This window comes from Rhinatrema bivittatum, chromosome 4 (assembly GCF_901001135.1).
Source record: "Rhinatrema bivittatum chromosome 4, aRhiBiv1.1, whole genome shotgun sequence".
Lineage (NCBI taxonomy): Eukaryota > Metazoa > Chordata > Amphibia > Gymnophiona > Rhinatrematidae > Rhinatrema > Rhinatrema bivittatum.
This window is the reverse complement of record NC_042618.1, coordinates 413,895,597-413,911,675: the sequence shown is the minus strand read 5'-3', so window position 1 is coordinate 413,911,675 and position 16,079 is coordinate 413,895,597. Positions and strand designations below refer to the sequence as shown.

The 16,079-nt window shown below is 48.2% G+C and overlaps 1 protein-coding gene across 5 annotated transcripts in view; it reads left to right on the top strand.

Annotated features, from left to right (window-relative positions):
• ARIH2 (ariadne RBR E3 ubiquitin protein ligase 2) overlaps window positions 1-16,079 on the top strand; it is a 177,853-nt gene that overhangs the window by 94,484 nt on the left and 67,290 nt on the right. For all 5 annotated transcript variants that reach the window (XM_029601273.1, XM_029601272.1, XM_029601271.1 and 2 more), the window contains one exon: window positions 927-990. Coding sequence is in view for 3 of the 5 variants with exons in the window: in XM_029601271.1 (XP_029457131.1) it covers window positions 927-990 (64 nt within the window). In the remaining 2 variants the exon portion in view is untranslated. The remainder of the gene's footprint in view (window positions 1-926; window positions 991-16,079) is intronic.

Sequence of the window (16,079 nt, the reverse complement as noted above, 5' to 3'; positions counted from 1 at the left end):
AAGTACAATTGGCATGTGTGCGGGGGGGTGTGAGGAGGGTGGATTTGTGTCTGCTCGGAGGGTGTGTGAATCGCAAACATTGGTCACTTGTGTGCGGGGTGTGAGCTTTTGTGCAAGGTGTAAGAGCTTCCGCTTACGTCCACCAGATGTCGCTGTTTTGTGGAACCAAATTTTAAAACTTTTTTACCAGCCCCCGGTGTGACATATATGTAACGTAAGTGTAGAAGATCCTTGCCGTATGTGAGGTGAAACTTGTGTCCAAATTTGAACGCAATCGGTTAAGTGGTTGCTGAGATTAGCCATTTGGTACAAACTATTTAACATTTTTATTTATATAGAAGATTGCAGGTGAACGCTGAGATTCTTCAGTTCAGACTGCTGCACATACCATCGGTACTGGGAATATTTAATAAAATAATCCAAATACAGTTAGAAACTGCATACTGAAGAGCCCCTTTTCAAAAAATAGAATTTGGCAACCTGCTTAAAAATTCATATTGTATGGTTTGGTTTAATACAGTAATTATTTTGAAGTAGCTGGAAATCACCATTTTAAAAAAGGTGTATGTGTGATTGTTAATGGGTCTGGGCAGCCATCATTGATCATATCTGTTCATGGTTTACATCATCATTTATCCACTTCCTGTTATTTCTGATGCTGCTCAGACAGCATGGGAAGAAAACAGGAGGTTAACAAGTAATACTAGAAGCCATTGCTGTCATTGATAATTGCCTGGGCCCTTTAGCTCTCATGAGCTTTTTTACATTGATAATTTTCAGAATTATTGCACAGAACGTGATTGCATAATGAAAACTTTTTTAAGAAATTGCCAGCCATTATGTTAAATACCCCTTGAAAATATTGATGCTATGTAATGTAAAAATGGAGAAAAGAAATCAGCTTCTCTTGACTTTTTTTCTTCTAGACACAAGTCCAATTCTTCACAGCTATTAGCAGAAGCTAGAGTACAACCTATTTCTTCCAAACACGTGAGTAACTTTTTGTGTGGATCCTAGTGAGAATGTGAAAAATCTTTCCCATGGCATTGTACTCTGCAGTTTTCAGCGAGCTGTAAAGACATAAACACACACAGAGCTATTCTCTAAAGTTTCATTTTTTGTGTGTCAGTTGATTTGAAAATGAATGCTCTTTGTTGACTTCTGTCTAAATATGTGCCTACACATTGTTGACCAGTGCACGGCAGGATTGTTTTCAGCCTTGATAAAGAGGTGGATTGGACAGGTGAATTTTTTGTTGACCACACTGATAGAACAAAGAGTTTAGTGGGGTGCATGGACAGAAATTGAATTCCTCATGATCAACAAATGACTGCACAGCACAATTCGCTTGGTTTTCCATTGTACTAAAGACTGAAGCAACTCTTTTCCCTAAGAGCCGTGGACAGTCCTGACTCCATACCATCAAACATGTGTTGGTTCTCAGAGCAGTCTTGAATCTTCAAGTCTGTTTCAAATGAGCATTTGAGCATTCCATTTTGTCCTTGGGGGGGGGGGGGCTCTCAGGGGGATGCCCGATGGAGAAATCTGACCACAGCTGCAGATGCAGCACTTGTATGGGTTGGCATAAGTCTTCAGGTAAAGGCCCGTTATCTGTAGCCTGCATTTGAGTAGGAGAAATCCTGGGAAATACTTTACATGCAGCAGCCTTGGGAGCCTGCACCACCTCTCTATTAGCTGAGGGACTGGCAGATATCTGAAGTTGCAGGCATCCCTCGCACACAGGCCTCAGCGAGAACTGCAGAGGAGGTAACCATTTTGTCTGCAGACCCTGTGGGTCCCGGCCATCTTCCTTTAGCATTGGCAATGTTAGAGGGGAGGGCCGAGGCTTCCTCAAGCTTACTGCCATTGGGTTTTTCATCTTCCCCGACTGCTTCTTCCCCCTCCTGGGACTTTGGGGGGATTTTTCTTGGGAGATTTTCTGGTTCTTCCACCAGGCCTTTTGTGTCTGGAGAGTCCCCCAAACCCACAGAGGTCAGTCTTCCATCTTTGGCATTGGAGGTCCTTCACAAGCGGGTCAGGGGGGCTTCGGATGTTCCTATACCACCTTGGGTGGAGGTTCAGGATATACCAGAGGAGCAGTTGGACAAGGCCTGCTCTGTTTCCCTAGAAGAGTGTGAAGTCCTTCCCAGATCAGAGGACAGAGTGATTATACTTTTCCACAAGGATGAGAATGGTGGTATCCCTGAACAGATGGTATCGTGCCTCTTTTTCAAAGATGCTAAGTTGGAGAAGACCCTGGCTTGGGATCCCATTATTAAGGGGATTCGTAAGACCACTAGGGCCTTTTACTCTCCACCCTGAGTTGGAGATCATGATGCTGACCAAGTGGAAGTCCCTGGAATCTGCTCTCAAGAGTGTGAAGCTTTTGCAAAAGTTATATCTTCTCCCTCAGGCTATGCGCCAGTGATTTTTTTTATTTTCTTTTTTTCCAGTCATCTATGGTAGATGCATTGGTAATGATGGCCTCTATAAGTACCACCATCCCAGTGGAAGGGAGTATGTCTTTATAAGATCCCTAGAAAAGGAAAATGAAGCTTGCCTTGAAACATTTGTTTCTCCTTTGGCTATATTAGTTCAAGTCTCTGTTTGTTCAGCTCTTGTCATGTGAGCCCATCTTTGCTGGATCCAGTAGCTCACATGGAATCAGCCATTATCTTTTTCACAGACACCCTGTATGATCTTCTCTGCAGTTCTTCCTGATCAGTAACCTTGTCTGTTGCTGTTCGGAGATTACTTTGCCTTCACAGCTGGGGAGCAGATTTTTGGTCCAAGTCGTGCTTGGGGAAACTGCAATTCAAGGGTAAACTGCTTTTTGGTGAAGATCTGGAGCAGGTAGTAAAGAATTTGGGAGAGTCAGAGCCCCAGTGGCTTCCCGAAGATAAAGAGCAGTTCTTTTATAGGGCTGGCAAGGGTTGGGCACATTTCCTGGATTGTAGGTGCTATAGACTGGGAAAACAATCCTTCTCTTATTCTTTTCTCTCTTTTTGTTTCCACAGCCTATAGCACCTAGAATCCAGGAGCTGTGCCACTCTTGCCAGCCCTATAAAAGGACCACTTCTTATCTTCTGGAAGCCTCTGGGGCTTTGTCTCTCCCAGATTCTTTACTGCCTGCTCCAGATCTTCACTAAAAAGCAGGTTACCCTTGAATGGCAGCTTTCCCAAGGCAGGTCCCAGTGGAAAGAGATGAGTCAAGCCTTCTGAAAGCCAAGGCTTGACTTAGCATCTTCCACTGGGTCCGAAGGTCCACATGAGTTTCAATGGGTTCACTCTCTGATGACCCTAGTAGGTGGGTGTTTGCAGTAGTTGTACTGGATCAGTGGGTGTAAGAGACCATTTGCATCAGGTATGCATTGGATCTGTAGCAACCTTTTCCTGACACTTTTACGGTCTCTCCCTGTTGCTCTCTGGTCAGATAGCATGCAGTCCATGAAACTGATAAAGCTGGAGCTTTTGAAGGCTGTAATTCCTATACCCATCTCTGAGTGGGGACTTGGCCAGTATTCAATCTGTTTTGTGGTGCTCAAAAAGGATGGTTCCTTTTTCCCTATCTTGGATCTTAAAGTAAACTGCAGCCTGCGGGACTCTCATTTATGGATGGCAATGCTCTGTTCTGTTCTCTTGGCTGTATGATATGGAAAGTACCTTTGTTCTTTAGATCTGTTGGAAAAGATCAGAAGTGTCTCCGCTTTTGCATCTTGCAGGAACATTTCCAGTTCCAAGTGCTGCCTTTGGCCTAGCAATGACACCACATGTCTTCACCAAGGTTATGGTGGTTGTTGCAGCTTTTCTGAGGCACAAAGGCATTATGGTCCATCCCTATCTGGATGACTGGCTGATCTGGGCAAAGTCCCATTAGGAAATGAGTCTAGTATCTGGCCGGGTGGTCCATGTCTTAGAAGGCTTGGACTGGGTTTTCAGTTTCACAAACAGCAAGTTTTAGTCCTTTAATCTCTAGAATTTGTGGGGGCATGTTTTGACACACAAATCAGCTAGGTGTTTCTTTCAGAAGAAAGAGTGAATAGGTTGATCGCTCTATGCCCCCCCCCCTCAAAAGCTTGGGACTATTTAAAGCTTCTATGTTCAATGGTGGTGAGGCTGAACGTGCTCCCTTGGGCCAGGGCTCGTATGAGATTGTTGCAGTTCTCCCTTCTGTCTGAGGTCCCCTCAATCTCAGGACTACAAAATCCAACTTCCTCTACCAGCTTCAGTTGCGGACTCCCTTCACTGGTGAATGGTGCTTTCTCATTTGCTCTGCTCCGGGGGTGGGGGGAATCGGTCTGTCCATGCCTTCCTGGATCCAGGTTACGACAGACACCCGCCTGACAGGTTGAGGAGCTCATTGCATGCACCAAGTGGCTCAGGGACTTTGGTCCCAGGAAGAGGCCACCTGGTCGATCGACAGATTGAAAACCAGGGCAATCTGATAGCACTGCAGCACTTTCTTCCCATTCTCAAGGGTAAGGTGGACAGGTGCAACAATGTGGCTTACGTGAACAGACAAGGAGCACCAAGAGTTGGGGAGTGTCAGAGGAAAACAACTTGCTCTTCCTGAGGGTGGAGTAGAATCAACTGTTGTCTGCAGCCCACCTTGTGGATCAGGAGAACATGCAGGTGGATTTCCTCAGCAGGACCCTTATAGATTCATGGGAGTGGGAGCTGAGTTGGCAGGCCTTCCACCTCATAATTCTGCGATGAGGAATTCCTCACATAGATCTGAAGGAACGCCAAGATCCATCAATGGTTCAGCTATCAAAGGGAACCTAGCACCATGGGCAATGATGCTTTGGTTCAGCCTTAGACTGTGGGGAAGCTTCTTTACATCTGACATCCTTGGCCTCTCATCAGCAGGGTTCTTTGCAGGGTGGAGTTGGAAAGCAATTGGGTGATCCTAGCGGTGCCATATTGGCCATGAAGGCCTTGATATACAGATCTGATGAGCCTGCACTTGGATCGACCTCTGCAACTTCCGGAGGTCCCAGGTCTTCTGATTCAGGTTCTGGTGGTCATGGAGGATCTGGCTCCATTTTGTTTTATGGCTTGGCTCTTGAGCAGAAGTAGTTTCTAAAGAGGGACGACTACTCTTCCATGATTTCCACACTGTTGAAGGGTTGGAAAAAATTTGACCTCACTAGCCTATCTTTGAGTCTAGCTTTTTTTTTTTTTTAGATATTCTGTGAGAGTAATTCAGAATCTTCTTTGCAGTCTGAGGTTCCTTGTATCATAGCCTTCTTCCAGAGGGGTCTGGAAAAGGGCCTGATCCTGAATTCCACAAAATTGCAGGTAGCTGCCATCTCTGGGTGGTGTTTCTGTGGAAGCCCACCCAGATGTGTCTCATTTTTTTTTGGGGGGGGGGGGGGTTTAAAAAGCTGTATTCTCCTTTTTGTCCTCTATTTTCCCAGTGGGATCTTAACCTGCTCCTGTGGGCCTTGACAGTGTCTCCCTTTGAATCATTAAAATCTGCATCGCTTAAAGATGTCTTTGAAGGCCTTGGTGGCGATTGGCTCTGCTCATCGTATTTTGCAGATCTAAGCTTTGTCTTGTCGTGACCCTTTTCTTGTCATTTCTTTGGATGTAGTTGCCTTTCGACTGGTGCTTTCGTTTCTTCTGACAGTGAATTCCGCCTTTCATATCAAGCAATTTCTCTTCCTGCCTTTTCTCATGAGGTGTGGGAACGAATTCAAGTCTCTAAGATGTTTGGAAGTCCATAGAGTACTGATCGGTTATCTGGAAGTAACTAATGCTTTTTGTAAGTCTGATAGGCTTTTCATCTTATTTGGGGGGGCCGCATCAAGGGAAGGCCACTTCCAATGGTACTCAGGCGTGCTGGATCAAAGAAGCAGTTGTCTCAGCCTATGTGCTCTATGGCAGAAAGCCACCCTGAGTTTTGAGCGCACTCTACCGAAGAGCAATCTTCCTCTTGGGCAGAGACACATGTAATTAAGCCTGCAGACATTTGCAGGCTGGCCGCTTGATCTTCCTTGCATATCTTTGTGAAACATTATCTGTTGGATGTTTTGGCCAAAGAGGACTCTTCTTACAAGGCTGGAGTTCTTAAAGTGGCCCTCTTTCCTTCCCACCCAGATCTGTGGGGCTTTTGTACTTTCCACCTGTGATGACTGGACTATGAAATAGAAGGAGAAATTTCTTACCTGTTAATTTTCTTTCTATTAGTCCTGCTACACCAGCCCAGGATCCTCCTGGAAAACAGGGTATCAGTCTTGGTCAGCCAGTGGTTTAGTTGTAGCATAGCTGTGCATTGTTCTTGTCTCCTTTTCATCCTTCCTCTTAGACAGCTCTTTCTTATTCATATCTGGATTGATAAGGACTAAAGAGGATTTTCTTCTCAGGTTAACTTTTTTTTGCAGTTCCCTGTACGTACCAGGATCAGTCCAGACTGCTGGGTTATGCCTCCCTTCCAGCAGATGGAGTCAGAGAGAAAAACTGAAAAGCACCTCCCATATAACCCGGGGTGCTCCCTGCGATCCTTCAGTATTTCCTCTGACTCCAGCAGATTGAGAGGCATTCCCTGCGGTCCTGATCTCTGGCATTTTTCTTTGGGGCTGTGGCCCTTCAGGTTTGCTTACAAAAAAAAAAAAAAAAAAAAAGAGATATTAATAATTATAATTGGTTTACTGCACTGGTGACTAGGTCATTTTAAATTTATATATCCTTAGTTTAAAAAAAAAAAAAGATTCAGGAACATCTCAAGTGCTAGCAGCCAGTTTTGAGCAGGCAGGGCAGGGCTCGGTCCTGCTTTTTTCTTCCCGGAATTTGGTAACTAGGGCCCGGTGAGCAGAGGGGGAGGATTCACCAGTGGGCCGGTCACTCTCCCCCTCTAACAGAGACGTTTCCTTCTCTGCCCCCAGAAGCCATTGCCCGCAGCCTGATCGCGATTTAAAAAAAAAAAACAACAACAAAACAAACAAAGTTACCGGCCGCGCCTGCTGTTTCTCCCGGGCCTCCGGAGGGGGTGGAGTCTTCCACCCGGCTGCTTCTTCATGCCTCGTGGCACGGCTTGCGTTTCTTGTGGAGAGCCGGGGATCCGGTTCTCCCGTGAAGGCCTCTGCTCCCGGTGTCTCCCCGGGGGCGAGGGGCCTTCACAAAGCGGAGTTTTGGCGGGGGGGGGGCAACTTTTTCGCACCGCCGGCAGCCGCATGGGGACCACGTGTCAGGAGGGCAGGGGCCTAGCTCGCTCCCGATTAGCGCGGGAGCGGCGGCCATTTTGACTGCCTTCAGCGGGGAAGAAGGCGTTTCGGATGAGGGGGAGTATCTTCCCCCTCCACTTTCCCTGCCTCACAGACCCCGCGGTTCGCCGGTAGGGCCTGCCCCCCCGGCGCCCAGGCCTTCGGGGGGGGGGGGGGCCCTTAAAGCGACGGACACCTTTTTTCTCTAAGTTTATTTTGTTGATGCATCAGGCTTATTTAGAGGCGGAATCTGACTGGGATGACAGCGTTCCCGCTCCAGTCAAAGCCCCGAGGGCCTCCGGGAGCCAGTCGCAGCACAGGGTGCCTGATTCCGAGGACCCGGGGGAGCCCGGGGATCCTGATCTAGCGGACCCGGTGGATCCGGGTATCCCGGATCCTTTTGCCCTGGATGATAAGGGTGATTCCGCCTCCCAAGTGGAGGGCGATGATCCGCAGGTCCTACGGATATTCCACAGGGAGGAGCTTAATCCTATAATTTTGTATGTGCTGCAGGAGCTGGAGCTCCCCGTGTCTCAGAGTTCGTCAGAGGTGTCTACGGGGGATGCGGCGTTGGCAGGCCTGCGTGATCCCCCACAGACCTTTCTGTTCCATTCGAAATTCTCGCAGATCGTTTCCAAGGAGTGGGAAGCCCCGGAAGCCTCATTAAGGGTAACCAGAGCAATGGAGAGGCTATACCCCCTCCCTAATGAGACACTGGAACTCCTGAAGGTCCCCAGGGTGGATTCCGCTGTTACAGCCATCGCCAAGCACACCACCATCCCGGTGACGGGGGGCACAGCCCTCAAGGACTTGCAGGATAGGAAGCTGGAAGCGTTGCTCAAGCGTGTATTTGAGGCTTCCGCCCTAGGAGTCCGAGCGGCGGTCTGCAGCAGCTTGATGCAACGTGCCTTGCTCCGCTGGGTTCAGCAAATGTTGACATCACAGGCTCTCCCTGCGGGGGAGGCTGAACAGGCGGCGCGTATGGAATCGGCTGTCACCTATACGGCAGACGCCCTCTATGATCTACTACGGACCTCGGCTCGCACTATGTCCTCTGCGGTCTCGGCTCGCCGGCTGCTGTGGCTCAGACACTGGTCCGCCGACTCCTCTTCTAAAGCTCAGCTTGGGTCCTTTCCCTTTCGAGGTAAGTTGCTGTTTGGCGACGAGCTAGAACAGCTTATCAGAGCCTTGGGGGACAATAAGGTATACAAACTTCCTGAGGACAAGCCTCGAGGGGCTTGTTCCGCCAGTAATTTCCGTGGCCGGTTTCGTGGTCAGCGTTGCTTTCGCTCCACTACGGGGGCGTCTGGCTATACCCCCAGGCAGTCGGCGTCCAGGGCTCAGTCTTGGTCGTCTTCCTTTCGAGGCAGATGGCCTCCGCGGGCCAGAACCCACGCCTTTGCCAGCACTAGCAAGACTACACAATGAAGGGACGCCGACCCATTCCTCTGTCCCATTCATCGGGGGTCGGTTATCTCAGTTTTACGAGGAATGGGTCAAGATTACTTCCGACCAGTGGGTTCTAGATATTATAGATCGCGGGTACGCGTTGGATTTTGCTTGTCCCCTCCGGGATTTTTTCCTAATATCCCCTTGCGGGCCGATGCACAAGCGACGGGCGGTACTTCAGACCTTGGACCGGTTACGGGTTTTGGGAGCCATTGTGCCGGTCCCTCCGGCCGAGCACCGAACCGGGCGGTACTCCATTTACTTCGTGGTTCCCAAGAAGGATGGATCCTTCCACCCGATCCTGGATCTCAAACAGGTCAACAGAGCATTACGGGTACCTCATTTTCGGATGGAGACGTTGCGGTCCGTCATTGCCGCGGTCCACAAGTGCGAATTTTTTGCTTCTTTGGATCTGACGGAAGCGTATCTTCACATAGGAATACAGAGTCGGCATCAGCGGTTTCTCAGATTCATGATCTTGGGACAACATTTTCAGTTTCGCGCCCAACCGTTTGGGCTGGCAACGGCGCCTCGAGTGTTCACCAAGGTGTTGGTGGTGGTAGCGGCAAGCTTGCGTCGGGAAGGCATCTTGGTGCACCCCTACCTGGACGAATGGCTTATTCGGGCAAAATTGGAGCAGCTTTGCCGGACGGCGGTCAGTTCGGTGATAGCTCGACTTCAGTCTCTGGGCTGGGTTGTCAACTTTGCCAAGAGCCAGCTCGTCCCGACCCAGGTACTGGAGTTCCTTGGGGCTCGCTTCGATACACGGGCGGGAAGAGTCTCCCTACCCATCGAACGCATGGACCGGTTGATATCGCGAATCCGCCGCTTGCTCTCTCTTCCCTGCCCGGTGGTGTGGGACTACTTGCAGGTGCTTGGATATATGGCGTCTACCCTGGAGCTGGTTCCCTGGGCCCTCGCTCATTTACGACCCTTGCAAAGAGCACTACTCTCGCATTGGGATCCCAGGTCGGAGGAGTACCAGATTCCCCTACCACTCCTCGAGCCGGCCAGGTCCAGCCTCGAATGGTGGCTGAATCCGAACCACCTGTTGAAGGGGATCTGTCTCGAGAGTCCTCCATGGATGGTGGTCACGACCGATGCCAGCCTGTCTGGGGGGCAATGTGCCAGTCGAGGTCGGCACAAGGGGTTTGGACGCTGGCCCAAGCACAGTGGTGGTCCATCAACAGGTTGGAGACCAGAGCGGTCCGCCTAGCCCTCCAACACTTCTTACCAATGTTGCGCGACCAGGCAGTACGAGTTCTGTCCGACAATGCCACCGCGGTGGCCTACATAAACCGGCAAGGGGGCACCAGGAGTCGTCCCGTGGCAGACGAGGCCGACCGCTTGATGAGATGGGCGGAGCGCCATCTCGACAGGATTGCAGCATCTCATATCGCCGGCGTAGACAATGTTCAAGCAGACTTTCTCAGCCGAAAGATCTTGGATCCCGGAGAATGGGAACTGTCGGACAAAGCGATGGACATGATATTGTGACGGTGGGGGCCCCCCCACCTCGACTTGATGGCGACTCATCGTAATGCCAAAGCGGCTCGCTTCTTCAGTCATCGGCGAGACTATGGGTCCGAAGGAGTGGATGCCCTGGTCCTCCCTTGGCCTCCAGACATTCTTCTGTATGTGTTTCCTCCGTGGCCCCTGATAGGAAAGGTGCTCCGTCGCATAGAAGACCACCGGGGTCCAGTGATTCTGGTAGCGCCCGAGTGGGCGCAGAGGCCTTGGTTCGCCGACCTAATCAACCGAGTGGTGGACGGCCCGCTGCGCTTCGGTCATCTACCCTACCTCCTACGTCAGGGTCCAGTATTTTTGGAGCAGGCAGATCGCTTTTGTCTAGCGGCATGGCTTATGAGAGGAGGAGGTTAAGGCGAAAAGGCTATTCACATGCAGTGGTGTCTACCCTGTTGAGGGCTAGAAAGACCTCCACCTCACTTGCCTATGTTCGAGTCTGGAAGGTTTTTGAGTCTTGGTGCCAGGAATGCAACTTGTCCCCTCGCCGGACCTCTATCATTCACTTGTTGTCCTTTTTGCAAGCTGGATTGCAAAAGGGGTTGTCCTACAGTACGCTCCGGGTTCAGGTCTTGGCCCTGGCCAGTCTCCGGGGGAAAATTGAGGGGATAGCTGTTGGCAGCGCATCCGGATGTGGTGAGATTCTTAAAGGGGGCCAAGCATTTGAGGCCTCCCGTGCGGGCGGTCTGTCTGTCTTGGAGCTTGAACTTGGTCCTTCGGGCTCTTTGTGGATCCGCCTTTGAAGCGGGCGACCCTTAAGGATTTGACGCTCAAGACGGTGTTTCTCGTGGCGATTTGTTCGGCCCGTCGGATTTCGGAACTGCAAGCCCTTTCCTGTCGGGAGCCCTTTCTGCGGATTTCGGATTCGGGTGTCTCTATTCGCACCGTTCCTTCCTTCTTGCCTAAGGTGGTATCTGCGTTTCATGTCAACCAATCCGTCGAGTTACCGGCTTTTTCCGATGCGGCGATTAGATGTCCGTAGGGTTCTATTGCGCTACTTGGAGGTCACTAATCCTTTTTGTCGCTCAGATCATCTCTTTGTTTTGTGCAACGGGCTTAGGAGAGGGTCTCAGGCCTCGAAGACTACTATTGCAAGATGGTTGAAGGACGCCATTGCTTCTGCCTACATCGGTTGCGGGCGCCCAGTGCCGGAAGGTCTTAAGGCACATTCTTTGCGGGCTCAAGCCGTGTCATGGGCGGAGAGTCATTGTGTATCACCGCAAGAGATTTGTCGGGCGGCTACGTGGAAGTCCTTGCACACTTTTGCTAGGCATTACCGGCTGGATGTCAGGGATCCCGCGGTGGATTCCTTTGGCGGTAGTGTTCTTCGTGCAGGACTCTCCAGGACCCACCCTATTTAAGGCGGCTTGGGTACATCCCAGCAGTCTGGACTGATCCTGGTACGTACAGGGAAAGGAAAATTAGTTCTTACCTGATAATTTTCGTTCCTGTAGTACCAAGGATCAGTCCAGACGCCCGCCCGTACGTAGGAGAGTCCAGTCAGTAGTTTCTCTGTTCTGTTTTTTCCACAGATTGTTGACGCCTGAGTCATGTTGTTAAATAGTTTCCTTGTTTAACTTGGTCTAGTCACTGGTTGCAAAAGCGTATTAGCGATTGTTCTATTACACGCTCCTCTTTATCATTAGTAAGTTCATTCTGCTTTGATATCGATAATACTGAAGGATCGCAGGGAGTACCCCGGGTTATATGGGAGGTGCTTTTCAGTTTTTCTCTCTGACTCCATCTGCTGGAAGGGAGGCATAACCCAGCAGTCTGGACTGATCCTTGGTACTACAGGAATGAAAATTATCTGGTAAGAACTAATTTTCCTTTTTTGAATTTTTGGATTCTTCATGTTTGGTTTGTTTTAGAGCTTTTGTCACTTGTATTCTGAATTCCCTCTGAGCTGCATCACCCCTAAGTAGTGGCATTGATGGGAGGCTGGGGAAACACTGTTCTATGCCTCCATCTCTGGTAGGGGGAAACAATCCACCTGTGATGACTGGACTGATATAGCAGGAGTAATGGAAAGAAAATTAACAGGTAAGAAATTTCTCCTTATTAGCCAGGTTCCGAGTAAGCTTTAGAAAATAGTGTTGAGAAGAAGAATGGTGGTCTGTTACTCAAGAAAATGAATGCAGGTTATGGCAGGGTGACAGTTGAGGGTAGATCAAATGCTAGCCAGTGCTAGCTTTTTTGCTGACCTTTGCAAACAATTACTGTGCTGCCCCCACCCCCATCCAATTCATTCAGTCTCTGTCCCAGGCCCGTCAAGAACAGCGCCAGATCGCTTCAGCAATGTATATTTTTAAAAAGTAACCCCCCTGCCTCCACTGAATATGTGGTTAGTGGTAGGGTATTAGGTAACCTAAGCAAACCTTAGTCTTACATACATGCGCGCACACCCAACCCCCCCCCCCCCCCACGCACGTGCACACATCCAACTCTCCCCCCCCCACACACACGCGCACACCCAACTCTCCCCCCCCACACACACGCGCACACCCAACTCTCCCCCCCCACACACACGCGCACACCCAACTCTCCCCCCCCACACACACACGCGCACACCCAACTCTCCCCCCCCCCACACGCGCGCACACCCAACTCTCCCCCCCCACACGCGCCCACCCACTCTCACCCACCTCTCCCCCCCCCACACGCGCGCACACCCAACTCTTCCCCCCCCACACGCGCGCACACCCAACTCTGCCCCCACACACACACGCGCGCACCCCCAACTCTGCCCCCACACACACACGCGCGCACCCCCAACTCTGCCCCCACACACACACGCGCGCACCCCCAACTCTGCCCCCACACACACATGCGCGCACCCCCAACTCTGCCCCCCCACACACACGCGCGCACCCCCAACTCTGCCCCCCCACACACGCGCACACCCCCAACTCTCCCCCCCACACACAATTAAATTATACATTTATAACAAATTTTACATGAAACAGAACATTGAAAAGTAGTATATTTCCGGTCGGCAAGCGTTGGTTGCGGTGGTTTCATTTCCTGGCACTTACAGTATACTACATGGATGTTAAGGAAGCTGTGAATATGGAATCCTTATGAATTGCTGCAAATAGGCAACCACTGGTATCATTTTTCAAACCTTGCTCAAACAGGTTAATCTTCAAGCTGTGTTCCATTTTATATGATTGCAGCAAGTAGACCACCTTCCATACAGCAGTACCATCATTGCCCCTGTAGCAGCTCAGAATAGAGCGAAATTCTGCCTGAGTCGGGCTTTTTATGACTGTTTGTGCTAATAAAGAATCCTTGGTGTTTACCGATCTTCTTTTGGTCGCTACTCAGAACATGAGATATGCCATACTGAGTCAGACCCAAGAGTTCATCAAGCCCAGTATCCTATCTCCAACAGTGGCCAAACCAAGTCACAAATACCTGGCAAGTACCCAAACATTAAATAGATCCCATGTTACTAATACTGGCCCCAAGCAGTGGCTATTCCCTATTGATTAATAGAAGTTCATGGACTTCTCTTCCAGGAGCTTATTCAAACCTTTTTTTAAACCCATCTACACTAACTGCCTTAACCACATCCTCTGTCAACAAATTCCAGAGCTTAATTGTGCATTGAGTGAAAGAATTTTCTCCAGTTTGTTTTAAATGTGCTACCTGCTAACTTCATGGCATGCCCTCTAGTTAGTATATTAGCTGAAAGAAACATTCACATTTACCCGTTCAAGTCCTTTCATGATTTTGTAGACCTCTAACAAATCCCCTCCTCAGCCGACTCTTCTCCAAGCTGAACAGCCCTAACCTCTTTACCCTTTACTCATGGGGAGCTGTTCCATGACATTTATCATTTTGGTCTCTCTTCTCTGTACTTTCTCCAATGCGACTATATCTTTTTTGAGATGTGGTGACCAGAATTACACACAGTATTTAAGGTTCAGTTTAACCATTGAGTGATTCAGAGGTATTTTGACATGCTCTGTTTTGTCATTCCATTCCTAATAATTCTTAATATTCTGTTTGCTTTTTTGAGTGCCACAGCACACCGAGTGATTTCAATGTAATATCTATGATGCCCAGATCTTTTTCCTGGGTAGTAACTCCTAAAATGGAACCTAACATCGTGTACCTACAGCATGGGTTATTTTTCCCTACATGCATCATCTTGCACCCTTCCACATTATATTTAATCTATCATATGGACTCCCAATCTTCCAGTCTCGCAAGGTCTTCCTGCAATTTATCACAGTCTTTTTGTGACTTAATTACTCTGAATAATCTTGTATCATCTGCATATTTGATCACCTCACTCATCATACCTCTTTCCAGATCATTTATAAATATATTAAAAAGCACCGGTCCAAGTACAGATCTCTGAGGCACTCCATTGTTTACAATTTTCCACTGTGAAAACACACCATTTAATCCTACTCTGTTTCCTGTCTTTTAATCAGTTTGCAATCCACAAAAGGACATCTCTTCCTATCCCATGACTTTTTCATTTTCTTAGAAACCTCTCATGAGGGACTTTGTCAAATGCCTTCTGAAAATCCAAATACACCACATCTATTGGTTCGCCCTTATCTACATTCTTATTCACCCCTTCAAAAAAACATCTTCCCTGTGGTAAATCCTTGCTGGCTGTGTCCCATTAAATCATGTCTATCTATGTGTTCTATGATTTTATTCTTTATAATAGTTTCCTTGATTTTTCGGAGCACTCAAGTCAGGCTTACTGGTCTGTAGTTTCCCAGATCACCTATGGAGCCCTTTTTATCGGGGTTTCATTGGCCACCTTCCAGTCTTCTGATACAGCGGGTAATTTTAATGATAGGTTACAAATTACTTGTAGTAGGTCTGAAATTTCAGTTTTGAGTTTTTTCAGAGCCCTGGGATGTATACCATCTGGTCCAGGTGATTTGCTACTCTTCAGTTTGTCAGTCTGGCCTACTACATTTTCCAGGTTCACCATGATTTGGGTCAGTTCATCTGAATTGTCACCTTTGAAAACAGTTTTCAGAATGGGTATCTCCTCAACATCCTCTTCAGTAAACACCGAAGCAAAGAATTCATTTAGTCTTTCTGCAATGGCCTTTAACCCCTTGATTATCTAACTGTCCCACCAATTCCCTTACAGGCTTCCTGTTTTGGATATGTTTAAAAAAGTTTTTATGCGTTTTTGCCTCTGCGCCCAACTTCTTTTCAAATTTTCTTTTAGCCTGTCTTATCAATGTTTTACATTTAACTTGCCAGTGCTTATGCTTTTTCCTATTTTCTTCAGATGGATTCCTCTTCAGATTTTTGAAGGAAGGTCTTTTGGCTAAAATAGCCTCTTTCACCTCATCTTTTAACCATGCCGGTAATCGTTTAGCCTTCCTTCCACCTTTCTTAATGTGTGGAATATATCTGGATTGTGCTTCTAAGATGGTATTTTCTAACTATTTCTACACCTTTTGTATGCTTTTAACCTTTGTAGTTGCACCTTTCAGTTCATATTATATTTACATGCACTGCTGTGGTGCCAACCAGAAAACTCTGCAAAAAAGACACTTGGAACTCATATGGAATTATACCTTGTGTAATAAGTGTTGGGTGTGGGTTATTTATGAAAAGCAGCACTGCACATATTACACCAGGCCCTAGAACACCAATATACCTTCTATTAGGAAAACAGAACAAATCAGACTAATATAGATCCCTGTACAAAAACATGCCAGCAGAATACCTCACCTCACATTTGCAAAACACAGACAGACCTTGACCAAATACAGAGTAAAGAGACCAGAAAGTAAAAATAGAAACATGGAAAAAACTTAACTGGAACCCATAACAAGCCAGCTTCTAAATGCAGAGCAGCAATGGAAAAACAGAAATATTTGACAGTTGCTTGATTTTGATTGTAAATATTAC